We start from the raw sequence: 22041 nt of genomic DNA, 5'->3' as shown, positions 1-22041 counted from the left end.
TGGGCTTCCCCATTCCCCACCCCCAGTCTTCAGACTTTGGACCATATGTGCTCTCTTTAGATCTGGGGATTTGTGCATGGGGAGAGGTTGAAAGGGAGGCAGGAGCAGGGACGGCGCAACCCATTAGGCGACCTAGGGGATTGCCTAAGGCGCTAACATTTGGGGGGCGGCGACCGCGGAAATCCTGGTAATGTGGCTCCATTGGAATTGCATTTCCAGGAACCTAGAGGAAGCCACAGTGAGTCTGGGGATGTCTGGCTTCTTTGTGGTTAGTCCTGTGTATTTAACCACAGATCTTTGGGGATTTCAGCAAGCAGGAGGCAAACCTTACTCCTGATGGAAGGATTTCAGGAAACTACTGGAGGGAAGTCTCCTGGAAGTTTACTTTCTCTCCGGTAGGAGGCAGTGTTGGCCTATCTTATGACTCATTGTGAATCTCATAACATTTTGGTGTTTAAGCCCCAGCTCCTGGACTCCTGTGACTACATGAGAATCTCAGCTTGTTTTAAAGTAAATTTCTCTCCCTGGTGGTGGTGGAAAAAAGCTTGAAAATAAGAATTGAGAGGCCCCTAAAGACTCAGACACCAGAAAGCAAATAAAAATCCCCAATTTTTAAAAATATTTTTAAAACTGCCTGGTTGTAAAGCCAGTCTTACGACTTTTGAGCACTTTGCATTGGCAAGTGGAGGCATTGCGCTCACCTCATGTTTTCATAGAATCATAGGACTGGAAGGCACCTCTAGAGGTCATCGAGTCCAGTCCTGTGCACTCATGGCAGGACTCATCTGCTCCTGCTGTCTGTCCCCCAGTTACATCATCAAAGCATCACCATCATGACGGATCCAGGTGTATGAGCACCTGGAGCCAATGGGAAATCCTAGTCTTCATGCATTTATTCCTACTTACCAAAAACACTGGAAATTATATAATATAAAAATATAGAAAATAGCACACATTGGAGGTGGAGCTTGTGAGTTTGGCACAGGGATGGGAGTTGGGGGTTGCATTCCCAGCTCTGCCGTAGGTTTCCTGTGCATTTCCCACTCTGTGCCTCGGTTCCCCCATCTGTAAAAATGACTGTTTCCTGGGAGCGTTGAGCTGGGAGGCTGAATTAACGTTTGCAAGCACTTTGGGATCCTTGAACAGGTGGCAATCGAGATGGGCAAAGGATTTCTATTAGCTGAAGAAAAGGGGCTCTGAACAGAGGACCAAATTCTCTCCTGTTGTAAATGGGCACCACTTCAATGTCACGGATGGAATTTTGCTTCTTTACACCAGGGGAGAATTTGGCCAAGGATGCTATCCAGTTTTTCACGGCGTGTCATCATTGTGATGTTGCAAAGTGTGCTTCTGAATAAATCTAAACAAAATTCCAAGGTACTGGAAATGTAAGTTGATAACTAAATGACCTCTGCTTTCTCCTTTTTTCAGTGGCTTGTACTGTATAGATTCAGACATTTTTTCGATTTGGTTCCCAGCGTCCTGGTTACACTTGGAACCCTTTGTATCCAAAAGACATCACAAAAAATTACATTCATGGAATATATCCAGGACACAGTGTCATCATGTGTTTCCCTAGCCTTCCCCCTGATCCCTACCCCTCCCACCCCCACACACAACTGAGAGAGATTAAATCATGGGGAAACAGTAACTTGTTTGCTTTAAGCCGGGACTCACTATGCAGAAAATGTTGATAGTGACGTTTTGGCAGTGACTGCTCAACATTCCTGCCGCACTTGGTAGTGTTTTAAAACCAGAGTCTCGCTCTGCATCGTGCTCTCTGGAGCTGTCACATCCAAACTGTCTCCCTTCATGAATCAAGCCTTTAATTTCCATGCCCAGAAAAATCAGCTTTCATTGGCATTTGAGCAGATGCGACACCTGGCAGTCATGGGAGCAGGCACCCTTGTATATCTCATGGTACCAGTGGTTAAGGAACAAAGAATGGGTGCCTGGTCTAGTGGTTAAGGTACTGGCCTAGAATCTGAGATCTGAGTTCAATTTCTGGCTCTGTTTCAAGCTTCCTGTGTGACCTTCAGTGAGTCACTTAATCTCTCATTGCCTCGGTTCCCCATATGTAAACAGGGATAATAGCATGGGTGTTGAGAAGATAAATACATTAGTGTGTGAGGTTCTCACAACCACCAACTATTATCTGACGCTGTTAAGTCTTCACTGGCGCAGGTTTGGAATGATCGCACTATTCTATGTGGCCCAAACCCTGGCATGTGCTCCACACAGTTACAAACTGTGTCTGATGGCACTTAGTCGGGTTGTTTGCATTTCTGTAACATGGTCAGTATCGTGATTTGTCACTCTCTACTTCCAAAAGGGGGGAAAAAAGCATATTAGTTGCGATGGAACAGAGGTGCTGTGAGTGTAGGCACAGGGCCCCATCCAAAGGAAGGATCAGACCCACTGTTTAGTGATACCTATAAATGCAGTGTAAAGACACTGTTATATATTAGTTTGAACTGTAGTCTGTGGCTGGAGGAGTTGATGGGATGTCGATCATGACCACAGGCATAAATAGAGAGGGGTGCTAACTACCATGCCTTAGTTAGCGCCATTGTCTGGGCACCAGTGGAAATCTCAGCACAGCTCTAGGATAGAAAACGAACGTCAGTTAAAACTTTCAGACTCTCTGGGCTGTCCCCTGGGAGGCATGGGGGAGGGATGGGGAGCTTCCCTAACCTTGAAGAAAGGAATCTCTGGGGGCTGTAGAATTGGTATAGCCAGCCCTCTGGTGCCTGCTCCTGTCACACAGCCCAGTGTTGGAGACACTGGGGGGAGGAGAGGTGGGGAGGGGGCGTCATGCCAGGGATGTGGGAGGTTGTGGTTGCTGTTTCAGCTAGTGTTCAGCTGTTCCCATGATTGGGGGAGGAAAACTACCCATGTGACTTTCACCCCAGGTGCACTGTGCAGAAATCAGGTGGGCCTGAGGATCTAGCTCTTTGCTTTTCAAATCTTTCGTAAGCTGTGATCACTGGGGGCTGCCTTACTCGTTCAGCAGCAGAGTGGGAGCTTTTACAAAGAGATCTAGGGTTAGGTTTTCATAAAGCACCTAAGTCCTATTTTCAACAGTGACTTCATTCTAAGTGCTTAAGTCACTTTCGAAAATGGGACTTTGGAGCCTAAGTCACTGAAGTGCTTTTGAAAAATGTAACCCTACTTAAACTCAAGAGAACCTGACTTATGGGATTCTAGCAGCTCTAAGGCCTAAACATAAGGATGGTGGCCATTAAATTATATCAGGGAACCTATGGAAGTGCCCATTGTGTTCTAGGAAGGAGAACTAGCTCCACGGGGTCCTTTGTTTAAAAGGAAGAGTGAAGAACTGAGGATGCAGATAAAAAGAAAGGAACCGAAGGAGAGACAAGAGCTAGTAGGGAGAATGGAGCTGAGAGGGCAAGAGGGACATGGAGAAGACAAGGGAAGTCAAGGGGGACAGGCAAGAGACCGGAGCAAAGATTCTCCTATCATGCATCAGGCCTATTTGGTTTTCCCTGCTCTGCGGGAGAGACTGACATCCAGCAGATGCCCCTCTTCCTGCTTTCTCGGTGTTAGTGGCCAGGACCCGGGCAGTGTGAGTGCCGCTGAAAATCAGCTTGTGTGCCGCCTTTGGCACACGTGCCATAGGTTGCCTACCCCTGCTCTAGTCTGTGAATCGCTTGATTACCATCCACCTAACATCACTCTCCGCTTCCAGGCTCAGGGTATGCATGCTCCTCTTTACTGAGATATTGGTGGCTCTGCTTTGCCCAGCTTAATGCACGGCATGCAGCCGTGCCCCTTCACATTCCCTTGCTCAGAGAGTATCTCGGACTGGAATTTGTGCAGCTCTGTAGAACGTAACCTTGGGGATGGCTGGCTCCTGTTATACAGCCTGAGTACTCCAGCTGCATGTGCTGCAGCTATTGCCCTCAGATACTCTGTGGCCTGGGTTATCTATCCCCAATATGAGGAGCAGGAGAAACGGAGTGGTCCGACGGCAGTACAAGGAGAAAAGAGCAAAGCTCGGGCTTGCATTGGCAGCAGTAGCCAGCTGGGTACTGAGTCAGTCTCTGATCAGATTTGGTGTTTTATTTAACTGTGCATAGAAAGCTCTTTTTTTTTTTCCTCCTTCACCTGCCAAGACTTGATTTCCGAGCACTGTAGGGGAGCAAAATACCTGCCACTGAGATGTCATCAGTGGTTGCAGCAGAAACACAAGAGCCTTGAATTCAGATCTTGGCAGGTAAGTAGAGGAGAAAAGAATTTAACTCCCTTAAGTACACAGCTACCTTGATATAACACCACCTGATATAACACAAATTTGGATATAACGCAGTAAAGCAGCGCTCCGGGGGGGGGGGGGGCTGCACACTCCGGTGGATCAAAGCAAGTTCAATATAACGCGGTTTCACCTATAAAGCACACTGGCGGGCCGGGTTGGTTTGTTTACCTGTCGCGTCCGCAGGTTTGGCCGATCGTGGCTCCCAATGGCCGTAGTTCGCCGCTCCAGGCCACTGGGGGCTGCAGGAAGCAGCATGGGCACGAGGGATGTGCTGGCCACCGCTTCCTGCCGCCCCCATTGGTCTGGGACGGCGAACTGTGGCCAGTGGGAGCTGCGATTGGCCGAACCTGTGGACGCAGCAGGTAAACAAACCGGCCCAGCCTGCCAGGGTGCTTACTCTGGCAAGCTGCGTGCCAAAGGTTGCCAACCCCTGGACTAGATTATCATAATGGCCCCATCTGGCCTTAAAATAATCCAGCTCTGTTGCTTGGAGGGGAACAGGGAGGCCAGTACTCCTGAGGAAAGGAGTTCATTTCCCCCCCCCGTCCCACTCCCAAATACACGTAAGGGAGACTATCTAACCTAGGGATTCTCCTGGGCTCAGTTCCCGTTCTGTGGGTTTTGCTGGAGGAAAGGACAATATGTGTTCCAAAGAAGTAGTCTGAGGAGTATAAGATGGAAGCTGTGCACCCTGGTATGGTTTTGTTGGCTCTTCAAGAAATCTGAAGCTCTATGGATCTGTAATGGAGGCTCTGGGAACCTGTTCTCTTTTGTTTCTCCTTTGGGGACATAGTTACCAGGCAATTATTTCATACCCTGTAGCACTGGAGACATGTCTCTTCAAGTCCAGTCCCTTACCACGTAGCTGAGAAAATGTATTTTACATTAAAAAAGAAGCCTTTAAAGAAATGCCCTCCAGGCATAAAGCCGATGTGTTTTCTATATATAACCCTCTGTTACTAATACAATGAACTTCTCTTCAGACTTGCGGGGATGGGGGAGGGAATATGACTTGATCACTAGAGATATGAGTGATATGATACAGGCGAGTCTCATCTTACGCTCATTTAACATGCGCAAATTCAGCTTTGCGCGGTGGGCAAAACCAAAACAAAAAAAAGAGAAAAATAACAATTTAAATACTGTACCTGTAGTGCGGGCGATTCCGCCCACCATTACACTCAATGTAATTTTGACTATACGTGATTTTTCCCTTTATGCGCTGACAGCGGAACGTAACCTGAGCGTAAGATGAGACTCGCCTGTACTCATTTTCAGTGCATTGTAGAGCTGCGATCGGCTGGACCTGCGGACGGTAAACAAACCGGCCCGGCCTGCCAGGGGCTTTCCCTACACAAGTGGCATCCCAAGTTTGGGAAACACTGCTCTATCATATTCCTCCCCTTAGTCTCCTCTTTTCCAAGCTGAAAAGTCCTAGCCTCTTTAATCTCTCCTCATATGAGACCCGTTCCAACCCCCTAATCATTTTAGTTGCCCTTCTCTGAACCTTTTCTAATTAAAGATTAGGAAGTGTGTAGGACATGAGGTAGCAGAAGCAGAGATGTAGGCAGGGGTGGAGCTATCCAGACTTTTGAAGAATGCTTGTATCACCCACATCCATGTGCAGACATATATGTGGTGTGCATGATGCATAGAGATTAGAGCTAGCTGAAACTTTTTTTTCCCAACTTTTTTTGGATGGAAAAACCAAAAATTCATTGCAACATGTTACAGAAAAGTTTCACGGGTTCAAGATGGGATTTTGGGGGGTGCACCCATCCCCAAAATAGCCACCTGTCTGGTAGTTATTGAGAGACTAGGCTTGAGTCCCTTCTCGGACTCAGGTCTTTCTCTTTTTCTCATGTGTTTTCATAAAATTTTTTGAATGATAATAGGAATTCTATTTCATGAAAAGTTGAGGTTTTGAAGTTTATTTTCCAGCCAGCGCTAGTAAGGATTAGACTGTGTGTTTAGTAACCGATATGATTGTATGTTTAGTGTTGCTCTTAACATGCCTAGAGATTGAGACAGACATTTCTGTAACACCAAGCCAATAAGGATGGTGAGTAGTTGATTCCTAATACACTGGGGGGTAGGCTCACCCATAGGTAATATGAACAGTAACAAACAGTTCTCTTGTTATATCTGGCAATGACGTGGTCTCAGACACAACCCAAGCTGTTTATTTGAGTCACAAAGGAAACCTAATGCATTTTGAGATTGTTGTACTTAGGAAGCTGTATAAAAAGAAATGGGATGGACAGAGATGGAAAAATGTTTCCCGTGTGCAAGAGGCTGTCCTGCACAGACTCTGATCTTGTAATCCCAGATACTGTCACCGCTATGCTCACAGCAATATTTCAGGGGGCCTGAATGTTTATAGGTCATAGCCAAGGTCAAAGCAAGAATTTGGGCTGCAGCTGCCATCCTGGATATCACCTAGTCATGTTTCTGTATCATCCAGTTAAAAATCAGCTCGTCGACAGTCCCCTCTCCCAGCCCCCCGCCCCCTTTCTTTCACTACTGCTCTTCCATGACTCTTTGGAAATGGCGGAGGCCACTTTGCTGGCACTGATGTCAGCTACTTTGCTTGCAGATGCCAGTTTCCCCTGGATGCTTGCAGCTGGTATGATGGGGTTGGCCCTTACCAGAGAAGTGCAGCCAATGTCCCCGTCCCTTTGCTTCCAAGGCCAGTTAGCTAAGGGCAGCGTTTATATTAACTGTGAGAGTGTTAGTAGCCACCTGGGCAGTACCACCGCCCCCAGTATGGGACAGGGAGGGGCTCGTGCCCCAGCCATGGAGAAGGCGGGGGGCTGCATGGGAAATGTGGCTGAGCCAAGCAAGGGAAGAGGGAACTCCCATCTGCTTCTCGCAGAGGAGAGGGAATAGCACTTTCCCTGCAGACATTCCCCTTGGATATAACCCTTGACTCCACCCATCCAGTCTCCCATGGTCCACATCCTTGTGTCGTAAAGTAAGAGCCTGCTGTCCTTGTTCACATGTAACTTGGGCTTGTGATGGGGGCGGGGAGGATCCAGATGTGTGTTTGAAGGGACATGATTATTAGGTGGAACGTGAGAATTGTTGAGACTCGGGGCCACATGGGATGTTAGCTTTCAGGAAAGGAAAAGGTAAAACCAAGCCACCCCCCCCACGTTTAGTGGCTGAAGAAGCAGAATAAGAATCAGGATTCCTGGGTAGGGTGACCAGATAGCAAGGGTGAAAAAGTGGGACACTCTTTTTCGGGAGTGGGAGCATATAGTTGCATATATTAGACAAAGCCCCTAATATCAGGATGGTCTCAATAATACTGGGAGGTCTGGTCACCCTACTCCTGGGTTCTATTTCTGGGGCTGCCATTGGCCTGCTCTGCAAGTTACCTCAGCTGGAATTTTCACATCAAACTGTTTAAAATCAGGCCAGACTTTGTGCAGTGCTGAGCTCCCCGCTGGGCATCTTGACTTCAGGAGGACGTGACTCACTGCATCTTTGAAAATCAGGCCACTTTTTAAAGTGCTTAAATATGCGTGGGTGATAAGGGGCTAAATTTAGACAGCCAGGTTGGATCCTGTTGGGAGAGACTGCCAAAGGCACAAGGGATAGTTGGGGACCCTAGCTGCCTTTTGACCTTTGCAAACTCTCCCTTTGACTTTAACCTTGCAACTCAAGTAACTTCATCCTCATACTTGCCTCGTTGATTAATTTGGCTCCCTGTGACTCAGTTTACCCACATTAAGAATTGTCACTCCTATTCTGATCTGCCCCATAGGGGAAGTGGGGATCCCCAGAAGAGAAGCTCTAGGGAAGCGTTTCCTGTGTTACTGCAAAGAACATCTCTGGACAGATGAAATTGCTGATCCCAGAGGAAGGATAAAATCTCTATCCCAGTGTTTCCCAAACTTGGGACGCCGCTTGTGTAGGGAAAGCCCCTGGCAGGCCAGGCCAGTTTGTTTACCTGCTGCGTCTGCAGGTCCGGCTGATCGTGGCTCTCACTGGTCGCGGTTCACTGCTCCAGGCCAATGGGAGCTGCTGGAAGCAGCGCGGGGGACGTACTGGCTGCTGCTTCCAGCAGCTCCCATTGGCCTGGAGTGGCGAACCGCGACCAGTGAGAGCCACGATCGGCTGGACCTGCAGACGCAGCAGGTAAACAAACCGGCCCGGTCCGACAGGGGCTTTCCCTACAAAAGCGGCGTCCCAAGTTTGGGAAACACTGCTCTAGAGAGTGTCTTTTAAGAGCAAGAAACGTATAAAGTATACATAGGGGAATCATCACTGCTGTGTGCCTCGGTTTCCCTACCTATAAGATGGAGATGCAGCCTAGGGCCAAATGGGCAGATGTTACTGTGGCAAACTGTTTTGCACTCCTCAGATAAAAGGTATAATGTGAAAGAGTTATAATTGTTCAAATCTCCTGAGCTGTAGATGGAAAGGAAATGGGATAATAGACACGATGCCTCTTGCTGAGAATTGTTTATAAATCTTAACGGAGCCTGCCACTCCTCCCCTTTAAAATAGGTGTGATGGGTTGGGCCCCCCTTTTGGGGTGCTTTGTCTTGAAGCATGGGACTTTTTTCCCCATGTTGTCTTGTATTCCATATGCAAATATTACTAGTGGACCCCTTCAAATTCAGCCCCACCCCATATCTGACCTGACCTCTTCCTGCTGCAGAATGTCTATGGAGAGCCAGCCTACTGCTTATAGTCAGCATCTCATGGGAGTTGGCCCGTGGTCATGTGTTTGATCCTTTAGGTATGTAATCATTAGAATTTTGGCCCTAGGCTGCACCCTAGATTTGGGGTGCCTGGTTCTGGCAACCACCACTGTCACTCCCAAGCATTTCCAGAATCATTTGTTCTGACTGCAGTGAGGATCTCGATAATGGCTGTTCTTAGAGGCCCCCACATAGCTGAGATTGGTGCCCCCACATAGCTGAGATTGGTGCCCCCACATAGCTGAGATTGGTCTCTCCCCATGCCAGGTGCATTTTGCTGACCTCCTGCAGATGAGTGACTATGGTGGTGTCTCCTAACTGTGGTGTACTAGGGGGGCTGCCTATTATACTGTTGTCTAAATGCAGCTCTTGGTACATTAGAAAGGGGATGCCAAGTCACAAGCATCAAAAAATAGTGGTTTGGATTCGGGGGAGGACAGTTGCATCTGCAAAAATGATGAACATCGTTTTTCATGTTGGAATCTTTGGATGCTCAGGAAACCGAGGTCCTTCTCTTTCACACAAGTAAAGTAACAGAAGTAGGCTATTCTGTTCGTCCATTTTATTGCCAAGAGGCATTTCTTTGGCATAACAGCATCCTGGTGTATCCTAATAGGGTCTTGCTGCCCTGGGTGGAGAGCTGCTGTCAGAATACTTTAAAGTTGGACAGAACATTTCCTGCTTTTTGAGGTATATCAGCAAAGATTCTGATCGCCTCCAGTGGGAGACTATTTTTATACTGTCCAGGGGCTGTCTTATATTATGAGATCGCTATCACTTTTTTTTATTTGAATCCTAACTGCATGTCTTAGGATGACCTTAAAAATATAATCTCCATCTCTGAAAAAAACAGACCTGTTTCCAAGATGGAATTGGGTTGCCTTTTTTTAAGGAGACATGGCCATGAAAATAAGTATGTTGGATTTCTTCCATGAGCGTGGCAGAGAGCAGCTGTGGTACCCAGTGCTGCATCTTCTTGGATCTCAACTGATGTTGCATAAAACCCACAAGCGTATTTCTTTGCATTATGTAAATCTTAATTAGCCTATCTCTTTTGAAATTGTCTTGTCTTGTCAGTAAGCGAAGCTCCCAGTCATTAATTAAGCTGTAAAAGATTCTTTTAAAATGTTTGTTCGACTTAATTTTAATTTTGCAAAGAAACTTTCTGTCGGGGCTCAACTCCTTACCTTTGTGCCTGCTTCTTGAGTCAGTTATGTGACACGCTGCCGACGTGTGAGCCAAGTGTCAGTGTGTCAGCAAGGCCATGAGTTCAGACAGAAAGGGATCGGGTGCCTAACTTGTCTGATGTGTGCTTTGGTGTGCGTTCTTCAACTGCTCCATGGGAGAGTTGGGTTTCAGTGTTAAAACCACAGTCTCAAAAGGGAAGGGGTGAAAAGTTAGGCTAATGACAACAGGCAGTTTAGTTTTGCAGCGTGCACAGTAGCAAGGAGCTCTCCGCACACACCAGCTCCTCCAAAACATATCTACTTCTGATGGGAACTCGAACTAGTACTGAGGAACATGGGTGAGTTTGAGGGGTTCACCACTTGTGCTGCTCAGTGCTAAGGATGTGCTGGAATGATACCCATGCAGCCAATCAGATTCAAGCTTTGGGGTCAACGTTTGTAAAGTGCCTATGGCAGTTAGGAGCCTTTGGCTTTTAGGACTCCAAGCCTCTTTGTGAATGTGACTTAGGTGCCTAAGTCATGCAAGCATTTCTGAAAATGTTGCCTGTGGTCTTACACCAAGGTCTGGAAGGCTTTACGGTTGCCTTGCCTAGTGCTGCTAATACAGCATCTGATACTAGCACCCTTGATCATGTCCCATAGCCCCTTGCTTCACAAGCAGACCGTCGTTCCAAGGGACTACTTGCGGTGTAATGGTCTGATCCAAAGTCTGTTGAAATCAGTGGAAAGACTCCTATTCACTTCCCAGGGCTCTGGATCAGGCCCAAACATACTAACAGCTGGGAGTCATCGTTGTAAGATCGGCAAATGGAGTAAACAGAATACAGGCTATTGGCTAAGGTGGGCAGGGACGGTGTCCCTAGCCTCTGTTTGCCAGAAGCTGGGAAGGGTGGACAGGGGATGGATCACCTGTTCTGTTCATTCCCTTTGGGGCACCTGGCATTGGCCACTGTCAGAAGACAGGATACTGGGCTAGATGGACCTTTGGTTTGACCCAGTATGGCCGTTCTTATGTTATGTAAGTTATGTGCTCTTTAAGTAATTGTCTCTGGATTTCTCTCTTTTTGTAGGTGAGTGTTTTAACTACCTTGGAGCGGCGATTCAACCTGCAGAGCGCTGATGTGGGGGTGATAGCCAGCAGCTTTGAGATTGGGAACCTGGCCCTCATTCTCTTTGTGAGCTACTTTGGAGCCCGGGGGCATAGGCCACGTTTGATAGGATGCGGAGGAATAGTCATGGCTCTGGGCGCCCTCCTTTCGGCATTGCCTGAATTTCTGACCCATCAGTACGAATATGAATCTGGGGAAATACGCTGGGGGGCTGAAGGGAGGGATGTATGTGCTGCCAACGGGTCCACCAGCAACGAGGGACCAGACCCGGATCTTATCTGCAGGAATAGGACTACCACCAACATGATGTACTTGCTTCTCATTGGAGCGCAAGTGCTCCTAGGCATTGGTGCTACCCCTGTACAGCCACTAGGAGTTTCCTACATCGATGACCACGTGAGACGGAAAGATTCCTCCCTGTATATAGGTAAGACTTTGAAGTTTGTTGAATGCAGTTGAGGTGTTCCTGCTATTGCAGCTCATTCTGTTGTCTGGTTTATCCGGCATCAATAGAAAGGATGAATTTGGGGTTCTTCTCTGTGCTTCTATGTCTGTGAAGGTACCTTGGCTTTGATCTACCAAGAACTAACTACTACAAGAAACATCTCTCTGCCACTGATCACCATTGTGCCCTCCCTGCCCCTCTTCCACTTAAAATACCATGGCAGAGAAATGCAGGAGTCTTCGCTCTTAGTAGAGAAAGCTGGTGATATGTTGTCATCCTTTGGGCTGGCAGCCATAATGAGGCAGTGGATGATTAGGAAAGATGTTCTCTTTTCACAGCAATTTCCCATGTCCCTTAAACTCTAATGATATTGGTCACTTGTGGTTGAGCTTTAGCTGCAGAACATCAAAATAGCTTATAAAACAATAATTAACCACTTATCCAGTGTACTCTAGCTGCCTCTATAGTGTGTTAGTTGACATGTCTAATGATTACTGTATGAAGGCACTGGATCTGAGGGGCATTTCTCCTTGCAAGTTTTCTAATAATTCCTTAGAAAAGCTATTCTGAGCACACACACAAAAAGAAAGTTCTCTTTGTAGAGCAGGTGCTCCTACTCAGCATCTTGTGGAAAGACCCCCAGAAAATGTTACTTATAGGGGAGCAGGATGGCAAAGCTGGTAAGGCTATTGTGATATATGGGGAGTTAGCCATCTAAATCCCAATGGTGGTGATCATGCTGCAAAATTACTCAGTCCATCTCAGGCAGCTTGGAGTTAGTTGCATGGTGTTACATGATGGGGTTAAGGGGTAACGCTAGGTTTTGGTTATCAATTGAAATATCCTAGCCTTAGGGTAAAGAGCTCATGGGTTTCTGTGAGGAACCCCACACTGACTATGCTTCAGAAAACTTTGTGAGTGAAGTTGTCCTCTGAAAGCCTCTAGACTCTGTGTCCATCTATTGTCTATACAATATCTGCTCCATTTCCATAGGACTCAGTAGTAGCTAGCCACCAATTCTGCTGGCTCCAGTTCAGCAAAGCACCGAGGCATGTGCTTATCTAATTTGCCTGCCTGTGTTTCTCTTGTGTCCCTCAGCAGGGTATTTAACAGAAACTTCAATCCCAACCTACTTTGACTGGAAGCCAAAAGGCAATCCCATCAACAAACCACCTTGCTATGACCTCTCTGGTTGAGTTACCAAAATACACCTGGCTGGAATGGCCACTCGTGTAACCCTGCTCAGCTTCTGTTGCCTTTCTGAATATGTCCCATGATATCAAACTTAGTGAAACAGTGGGGACACCTATTGGATAGATTGTCTAAAGAGCTGTCGTAGTCCTCTCCTAGATTAACGCCTCTTGCATCTACTTAAGAAGGTTCTAGCATGTGCATGGCACAGCCCATTCATTCCTTAAGTGGTCATAAAATCATTATCTCAGCATTTAACTCTGCACACTGGAATTTTGTGCTCTGATCATTTTACTTGAATTTTGTGTGAGGATTCCACTGTACGAAGAGGACTGGAAATATATCACTTTGTGTGTAAAATACAGGATAACAAATGGCCTCAAGGTAAACACAAAGCCAAATTCACTGGAGCAACTCTGTCAATGCCACAAACCATGAGTTTAAATTAAGTCTTATAATGATTTCAGAGTTATTGATCATAAAGAAATATCTTGAAAAATTTGCGATTTGCGTAAGTCAGTGGAGTAAATACCTTGGCAAGATAGATATGACAGCTCTCAGATCAGGACTGGGGGGGGGGTATGTGCGCAGGGTGGTAAGGAAGAGGGGCCATCAGGAATTTTGTTTGAGGCATTAAACTTGCTGCGTTAACATTACCTTTAAAGAGTTGATGGTTTAACTGATGCTGGGAAAATACTGCCAAAACAAAATCCACTCAACAATCATTTGAATTTCCTCATAAACTTGCTTCCCAACTGTTTTGGTTTTCACTTTTTTGCAAACAGTGTTTTTTTGTTAATGGCATGAATGTCCATGAAAACTCATTCCTAGCAGTTCAAAATGTGGCTATTTGTGCTAGAAGTGTGTGTGCACTCATCCAATCAGGGACCAGCAGTATCCATGAGTAAATTCTGACCCATCCCACCCATGCCTCACTATTTGATTTGTAAAATACTGTTTATCGAATGCTTTCTTCAGACTGTGATCAATTCATAGAGTAAAAGAGTGAAAGTCATTCTCTGAATAAATATGAATACGAAATAAACAAGAAGAAATCTGGATCGTATTTGTCACGAGCAGGAATGAAGGTTAAATTCTTCAGATAAAATACTGATTGTGAATTATTTGCTCAGCTTTGAATTTAGTTGACTTTTTCAGTGATGTCGGATGATAGAATTTTCAGTGACCTTGGCAAAAAGAAGCATATCAGCTCTCAGCAAAGCTAGTTCAGTGTCATGACTGGTTCATTCTCCACTATGTTATACGTCCTCAGTTATTCCCTGTGTATTGTCACCATGCAGTATTTTATACCAACCACCTTCTCCTATGATGAAGTGTTCACTCCGCAGGGGCTGTGCTATATGCATCCAGGATAACAGGTTTCTGGGATGAGTTCTATCATTTTAAATCAAGAGTAAAGTGAGCACAGATTACTGCCTTAGGAGAGAAACTAATTAATAATGATAGTCCAGACAGTCATCTTGTCACATTAGACAGCTGCAAAGAAATGATCATTTCTTGGCCAAACTATGTAACTTTTGCCATATGGCTCACTTCAGTAATGTGCATATTGTGTCTGGTCTCTGATTGAGCAAGGCAAGGCATTTATTTGACTCCTAGGTATTAGTTAATATCTGCTCACCCCAACTTGACCAGAAAGGATAAGAATGCCTTCAAGCGTGCTCATACCTGGATGGAACTGTCCTAGTGTACTGTGTCCATTTCTTTTTATTCGCATTGCGCAAGAGTGAGACTTTCTGGCAAGTAACTGTAGAAGGTGTCTAATGCCACCTGTCTAGTGAGAAACTGACATTTGGGAAATGCTTGTGGTGGGGAAACTCCACCATAATATGGGGTGTGGGGGAGGGGGAGAGTGGAGCATGGATTTGAAAAGTATTGTGAAACCGGATAGAATTAAGGGAAGGATTAAAAAAAAATAGGACTGCAACTGTGTGGGCCTCAGGGCTGGAAATTTGTTACTACATAATACAGATATTGCAGTTGATGGGCCATCCATTCCTGGTGTAACTCCACTGAAGGTGATGGAGAAAAGGATGAAGTTCGACAATTCTATCTGGGCCCAAAACCTGCGACGACTTCTGCTTATGCTTAACGGTGCACTCTGTGAATAATCCCACTGGATCTAAAATGCAAACACTTTGCAAACTTAGTGTATTATAGTCCCACAAAATTTAGATATGTCATAACTTCATATGGCATATGTGCATGTAATGTTTAATTAGCTACCCTTACCACAGCTGCATGTACAATTGTGAAAAGTGTGTGTGCTAGTTAGGGCTCTGATCCAGCAGTTGGATCCATGCAGGCAGATCCTTGTGCCTGTGCTCATCATCATGGACTTCAGTGGGATTCCACGAGGGTCCCGTTACAGGTTTGAGTGCAAATTCATGCATGCACAATTTCCCCCACTCCACTTTTGGAAAATCTGACACATGGCGTTGGGGAGAGTGCCCAAGGCTCTGACTTGGCAAGGTACATAAACATGTGCCTAACTTTAAGCATGTGTGTGTTCCCATTGAAATACAGGACTACTTGGGTGGTTAAAGCCGGGCACATGTACCTTGCTCAGTCAGAGGTGAGGCTTCTTTGGATTTCATCCTTGCAAAGAGCAAGGGGCGATATGCTAACGAAAGGATATCTCATCACTCCTGCTATGTTGTATTTCAAATTTCTAGAGACAGTAGCAGTGCTTTGGATTTATGATGCATGCAATATGTTGCTTCCAATCGCAAACAGACTGTTGCTGTAGTAACCAGCCCTAGGAAAATAAGGAGGAGGAACTTTGTGGTAACTGAAGGAATATCAAATCAGCGAGCCCCACTCTATACAAGGGTTCTTAAAAGAAAAGACAGTTTTGCCTTAACATAGACAAGGTTCTGCTGTCTTTTGATATCTGTTCCTACTAATGACAGGATACAAATTTTTTTTCATTTCATCAACCAAGAGTTCATGTAGCTCAAAGGTCATGACAATAGCAAAAGGAGCCAAAGAGATTTAAAAAAAAACCCAAACCCATTAGATCAGTGGTTCCCAAACTTGTTCTGCCACTTGTGCAGGGAAAGCCCCTGGTGGGCCGGGCCGGTTTGTTTACCTGCCGCATCCGCAGATCCGGCCGATCGCAGCTCCCGCTGGCCGCGGTTCGCTGCTCCAGGCCAATGGGAGCTGCTGGAAGCAACGGCCAATACGTCCCTCGGCCCGCCAGGGGCTTTCCCTGCACAAGCGGCGGAACAAGTTTGGGAACCCCTGTGTTAGATCACTGAAGTTGTAAAAGGCATTTGATTCGGTGCTTGTTTATTTACTTTTTTTTCTCTTATCTAACATCATATTGTTTCATCTCTTTAAAACAAATCTGATTTCATCTCAAAAGATCCCAAGCCGGGGAGCAGTTCCAAAGCAGCTTACCACATATGTTTCTCTGTAGTCATCGTAAAGAAACAATTCTGGATGGGGAATTCCCCCCCAGGGGAATCTGTGCAGCTCATTGTTCCTCTGCCTTCACTGACAGTGAAGCTTCCCTCGTGATGTCCATATTTTCTAAACAGTAAATTACTTCTATAAAATAAATGCTACCTTCTAAATGATGACATTGTCTCCCATTACCCCTGCTAACAACCTTTATTATGACGAATTCTGTGTTTATACTGTTCAGCTGCCCGTGGGTCTGATCTTCACTACTGAAGCCAATGGGGATTTTGTTACTAGAAGGATTGGATGCCATATGGGACGTATAGTGCAGTTGGGGAAAACATATTTATGTAAGTCCCTGTTTACCATTTTAAACTTGCTGCCTTCTGGAGGAGTGTTTCTGTGGTCGTAAAACATCCAGCAGTTTCTACATTAATTTGTATAGCCTGGCAAAATGCCATCTTAAAGTAAAATAAGCCATCTCCCTAAATTCCTTCTACATGTCAGTGGATTAAGGCATTTTCCTTCACTTCCTACCCTTAACTGTTGCATAACGTCGCCACTAAGGGCTGCCCCGTTGCAACCCAGTACTTGTTGCCTTTTGGAGCTGAGTGAATGACCTTTGTATAGTCAGTGTCTGACTTGGCATAATTAGAGATGAAAGAGGCTACATGCATTCAGGAGATTTATTACTATCTAAATTATTCCGTTGATATAGAAAATTAAAAAAGAATACATCGGATTGCACTGGCTTTACATTTCTATTAAATAAGAGAGGGCCCCAAAATTTGTCCTTCCCCAAGATTGGTTCCTTTATTGACACATCCTCTGAATTCAGGATTCCCATCACTTTAAATCTCCCATGGGATCGCAAGAATGATTCCCATCTGGAAGATGGAGGAATTGCATGAAGGAACTTCCAGAATGCTGCAAAGCAGCTCTGAGCCAGGACGAGTAGCACCGGAAGCAGGCACACTCGTGTAATGCTGCAGGGAAAGTAGAGAATGAGAGGAGGGAGAAAATAGAATCATAGAAGATTAGGGTTGGAAGGGACCTCTGAAGGTCATCTAGTCCAACCCCCTGCTCAAAGCAGGACCAATCCCCAGACAGATTTTTACCCCGGTTCCCTAAATGGCCCCCTCATGGATTGAACTCACAACCCTGGGTTTAGCAGGCTAATGCTCAAACCACTGAAGGACAGGTCCAGTTAGGCTCTCCTAGTTGCATCTTCCAGACTCCATGTCCTTGCACCATATGTAGTCACTGACACCTAGGCAAGGTGAAATGCCATCACTGGTGTGGGAATGGAGAATTGATTTCAGTATTATCTCCATTCACTTTGCACAGGACTTGATGAGGCAGGAGGGAATTGGGCCCTTTATTTTCAGTATTCACATTCATTCCTGGAGTTAGAGCATCTTTTTGTTTTCTTTTCCATGTGAATGTGTGAAACTTTTTTTTTCTAAATTCCCAAGAAGTGCTGATACTCGCCTCTCGTGAGCTCTTGTTTAATTTAAGCACCAGCTCAAGTCTGCTGAGCTGCAATACAGTAGCTTGAATCCTGAAGTCTTCCGTGATAAATGCCAATTTAAAACCCACTCAAATTAGTTAGTGTCAGTCAAAAAGATAGCAACCATTGTGCTTGGGAGAAGCAGAAGTATTTTCTTTATTGATAGGTATTAAACCTGAACATCAGTAACTGTGGCAATGGGTTAATAGCCAGTTCGAAGCATAGGATGCTGAATATACAAAGGCATCAGATTTTGTGTTCTGGCTACCACTGCTTTGTATTACAACACAAAACGTTGACACGTTTTTATTTTAGAGGTCACTTTAGCAAGCTAAACAATTACGTGAACCTCAAGACCATATATTTTATATGTTCATTTTGTTTGGGCTGGTCAAAACATGTCTGTCCCTTTTTTGATGGAAAATCAGATTTTAAATTAAATATATTTTTGTGAAACTGAGCACTCGAATAAGGGCCAGATCTGTCAAATGAGCTCATCACATCAGTTGAGGTCCTTGAAAATCCGGCCATACATTTTGCAGTATATGCTACTGGGTAGACAGAGTACTTCTGAAAAGTCTGGCCTTTATTTAGGTAAATAGGAGCTGAACACTTGAAAATCTGCTGAGAAGCTCCATTGGAAATTGGTTCCTATGTTTCCTTGTGTAACACATTAACCAAAGTATAGTATCTTATTAAAACTGTAGACGGGTGGGGCCCCTGAACTCATGCAAGAAATTCTGCCAAATGCTGTTTTTCTTTCTTTCTGCAGTATGTGCATATGACGTTTTCCCCCCTCTGCAAGCAAATTTACTCAGATTTCCATGAGAACCCAAGTAGTTTGTTGGTGCTGCTGACAAGTTTGAAAGAAAACTTAATATCTCACCCAGTCTTGTCCGTCTTTCTGAATTTCCCTTCAATTTCCTGAAATGGATGTTTAGGACCTACACTGTAAAACAAAAAATATTTGCCTTTTAGAATGACGTTTGACCATATCACTTTTCTCTTTTGAATCCCTCTGCTGGCACCCATTGCTGTCACATTGAATGAGTGATATAGCTAGGATAGAAAAATTGGGTGGGCCCTGGCTGTCGGGTAGGTGGGCAATGACAGAGGGGCCGCCTCCCCCCACAGAGGGGAAGTATGGTTTTGTGGGGCCCTGGGCCAGGACAAGTGGGGTCCCTCCCCACTCCTTCCTCCTGCAGTTCCCCCCACCCCTCCGAAACCCGCGCTTCTGCCGGGGAAATGGGCTCAGGACATGGCTTGCCCTGTCCCCCCACCCAGTGCTCCTGCTGGGGAGCAGGGTCCAGGCGTGGGGGCTTTCCCCGTTCCGCCCACCTGCCCAGTGCTCCTGCCGGAGAACGAGGTGGGGGTGCGATTTGGGTGGGCTGAGATGCCTCTGCATTGAATTTAAGCTCCTTGCCACCATGAAAACTCTGCCCCTCCCTTGCTGAATCTTCCAATTGCTCCCAGGCCTCTCCATCCTTCCAATGTTCTCCCCACCCCTGACCCATACACGTGTCAATCCCACACAATCACATCAGTACCTTCTCTCCTGTGGCCCTTTTATCCCTGAGCTCATCCACAAGGCCTCTGCCTTATCCATATTTAAGACCCTCTAAAAGTCCACTTCCGTCATGCCAGCTACAGTGACTCTAGTTGGCTTGTCTACATGCACCCAGTTCCCTCCCCTTAATCTCTATCTGATTGTCTCTCAGACAGTACGAGCTCCTCAGGGTAGGGAACCAGTGATGTATCGGTAAAAAATGAAGCGGGTAAATTCCCCTTTCTGGTGTTCCAGGGCAGTGGCCTGGTAGACACTGAGGATGCCCTTATTTTGAATTGGGTTTAGAGTAGGATGACATTAGGGCCCGAAAGTGCCATTAAAATGCACTTTTGGGTGAGCATAACTAACTAGTAGATAACGTGCATGGCAGTTGTGATGTTCATACAGCCAGGATTTACTTGTCACAGGAGCATGGGAATGAATAAATGCTTTATCCCTTAAATGAGAAGTGGGTAAACTCCAGATTCTCCAGCTGAGTTGACTACACTACTGTAGGGACCATCCTTTTTGAATAGCTGGAAAGCATCCTCTATATTGTGAGCCATAAACATATAATAGGTTTGCTTGTTCCAGCTCTGTCACTCACATTCACACACACTCTGGGCACAGGCATTGAATTCCCTATGAGTATGTACAGTTTTAAAGGTATGTAATGTTTTTAGCCTTAAGGATTTGACAGTATTCTGTAATCATATTTGCTAGCACAGCAGTAAACTCCTTTCCTGGCTGGTGATTAGAGGAAACCTTTTCTTTCTGCTACATACTCCCCACGGGACATATATTGAGAAGGGACAATGTATTAATGCCAAACCAAAAGGAGAGCCATCCCCCGCTTGAATGCCATGACATCTTTTCATCATTAAAAGGTGTCCTCACATCAGATTCATTTCTCTTCCCCCACCCCCATACAGATTCTGATAAGACTAAATTGCATCGCTCCATAGGGATATCCCGGCACTGTCATAGGCCACTGATCCATTGATAACCTTTAAAATAAATTATTGCGCTTTGGAGGAATCCATGTTGATCTCATTTGCTGTATTTGAGTGGGGCTGGGTTGGTTACACGTGCCCCCGTTTTACAGCATGGTGCAGGTAGTTAAAATTAAATGGAAACATAAACAAGCGTGTAGCCTGCTTTAGAGAGCCAACAATAGCCAATTAATGGAAATAACCTGACACACTGCAGGCGGGAGAATTGAGAATGGAGGCTGTTAAATGGATGTACTTATTCAATTAAAAAAATATACAGTCATAACGGCTGCGAGCTCCATTATTTTGCATCAATTGCTTGAGTTCCCTTAGCCCCCTGCTAATAGCTTTCTGTGTCACGAACTGAATAAACAAAGTGTGCATCCAGACAGCCACAATTCATTTTGTGTTTGGGGGGTAGGTGATGCTGGGGGTTGTTTGCATGTTACTTTGGAGTTCTTAAGCATTCTGCAGTTGCTTTTGATTTTGTGCTGGGCTGTAGTACAGTCTCACTTTGAGTGTATGTGTGTTGATTTTTATGCTGTATTTAAATTGGTTGTCTGTGGGGAGAGTCTCATGAGATGTACCATCCCCATGGAGAGAGCTGCTCCGTGCTTAATTGGCAGGCACGCTAAGGAAAATACACACTGCCCAGAACTCTCAGTGGTAAGGTTCCTAGAGACAATTAAACAGAGGGGCTCTTCTTTGAAGTTAAGTTGGTTCTGAATGCTCTGTTAGTCATCAGAGAGACAAGGCGGGTGAGCTAATATCTTTTATTGGACCAGCTTCTGTTGGTGAGAGACACAAGCTTTCGAGCCACACAGAGCTCTGCTTCAGGTCTGGGACAGGGACTCTGAGTGTCACAGCAATAACGCCAGGTGGAACAGATTGTTTAGCATGAGTAGTTGGCACATATTGTAAGGGACCATATACTAACTACTTATGCTAAACTATCTCTTCTACCTTGCATTTTTTGGTGACACTCGGAGTTCCTTTCCCAGGACTAAAGAAGAGCTCTGTGTGGCTCGAAAGCTTGTGTCTCTCACCAACAGAAGTTGGTCCAATAAAAGAGATTACCTCACCCACCTTTTCTCTCTAATATCCTGGGACTGACCCAGCTACAGTTAGGTTTTTTGTCTTCCTCTGCAGTATGGGGCACGGGTCACTTGCAGGTTTAAACTAGAGTAAATGGTGAATTCTGTAACTTGAAGTCTTTAAATCATAATTTGAGGACTTCACTAATTCAGCCAGAGGTTAGGGGGTCTATTACAGGAGTGAGTGGGTGAGGTTCTGTGGCCTGCAGTGTGCAGGAGGTCAGACTAGATCAGTGGTTCTCAAACTTTTGTACTGGTGACCCCTTTCACATAGCAAGCCGCTGAGTGTGACCACCCCCGTATCAATTAAAAACACTTTTTAATATATTTAACACCATTATAAATACTGGAGGCAAAGCCGGGTTTGGGGTGGAGGCTGACAGCTCACAACCCCCCATGTAATAACCTTGTGACCCCCAGTTTGAGAACCCCTGGACTAGATCATCATGCTGATCCCTTCTGACCTTAAAGTCTGAGTCTATACAGCATACTGTTATTCATCAAGCAGATACCACATGGGCAATAGCACTGGGACTTCTCCCATAATGGTACC

The 22041-nt window shown here is 45.5% G+C and overlaps 1 protein-coding gene across 2 annotated transcripts in view; it reads left to right on the top strand.

Annotated features, from left to right (window-relative positions):
• Nucleotides 1–22041, top strand: part of SLCO3A1 (solute carrier organic anion transporter family member 3A1) — a 212638-nt gene that overhangs the window by 26342 nt on the left and 164255 nt on the right. For both annotated transcript variants that reach the window (XM_044980959.1, XM_044980960.1), the window contains exon 2: nucleotides 11246–11711. In XM_044980959.1, the coding sequence (XP_044836894.1) occupies nucleotides 11246–11711 (466 nt within the window). The remainder of the gene's footprint in view (nucleotides 1–11245; nucleotides 11712–22041) is intronic.

Source organism: Mauremys mutica, chromosome 11 (genome assembly GCF_020497125.1).
Source record: "Mauremys mutica isolate MM-2020 ecotype Southern chromosome 11, ASM2049712v1, whole genome shotgun sequence".
Classification (NCBI taxonomy): domain Eukaryota; kingdom Metazoa; phylum Chordata; order Testudines; family Geoemydidae; genus Mauremys; species Mauremys mutica.
The sequence above is the reverse complement of the archived record's forward strand: the minus strand, read 5'-3'. Positions and strand labels throughout refer to the sequence as shown.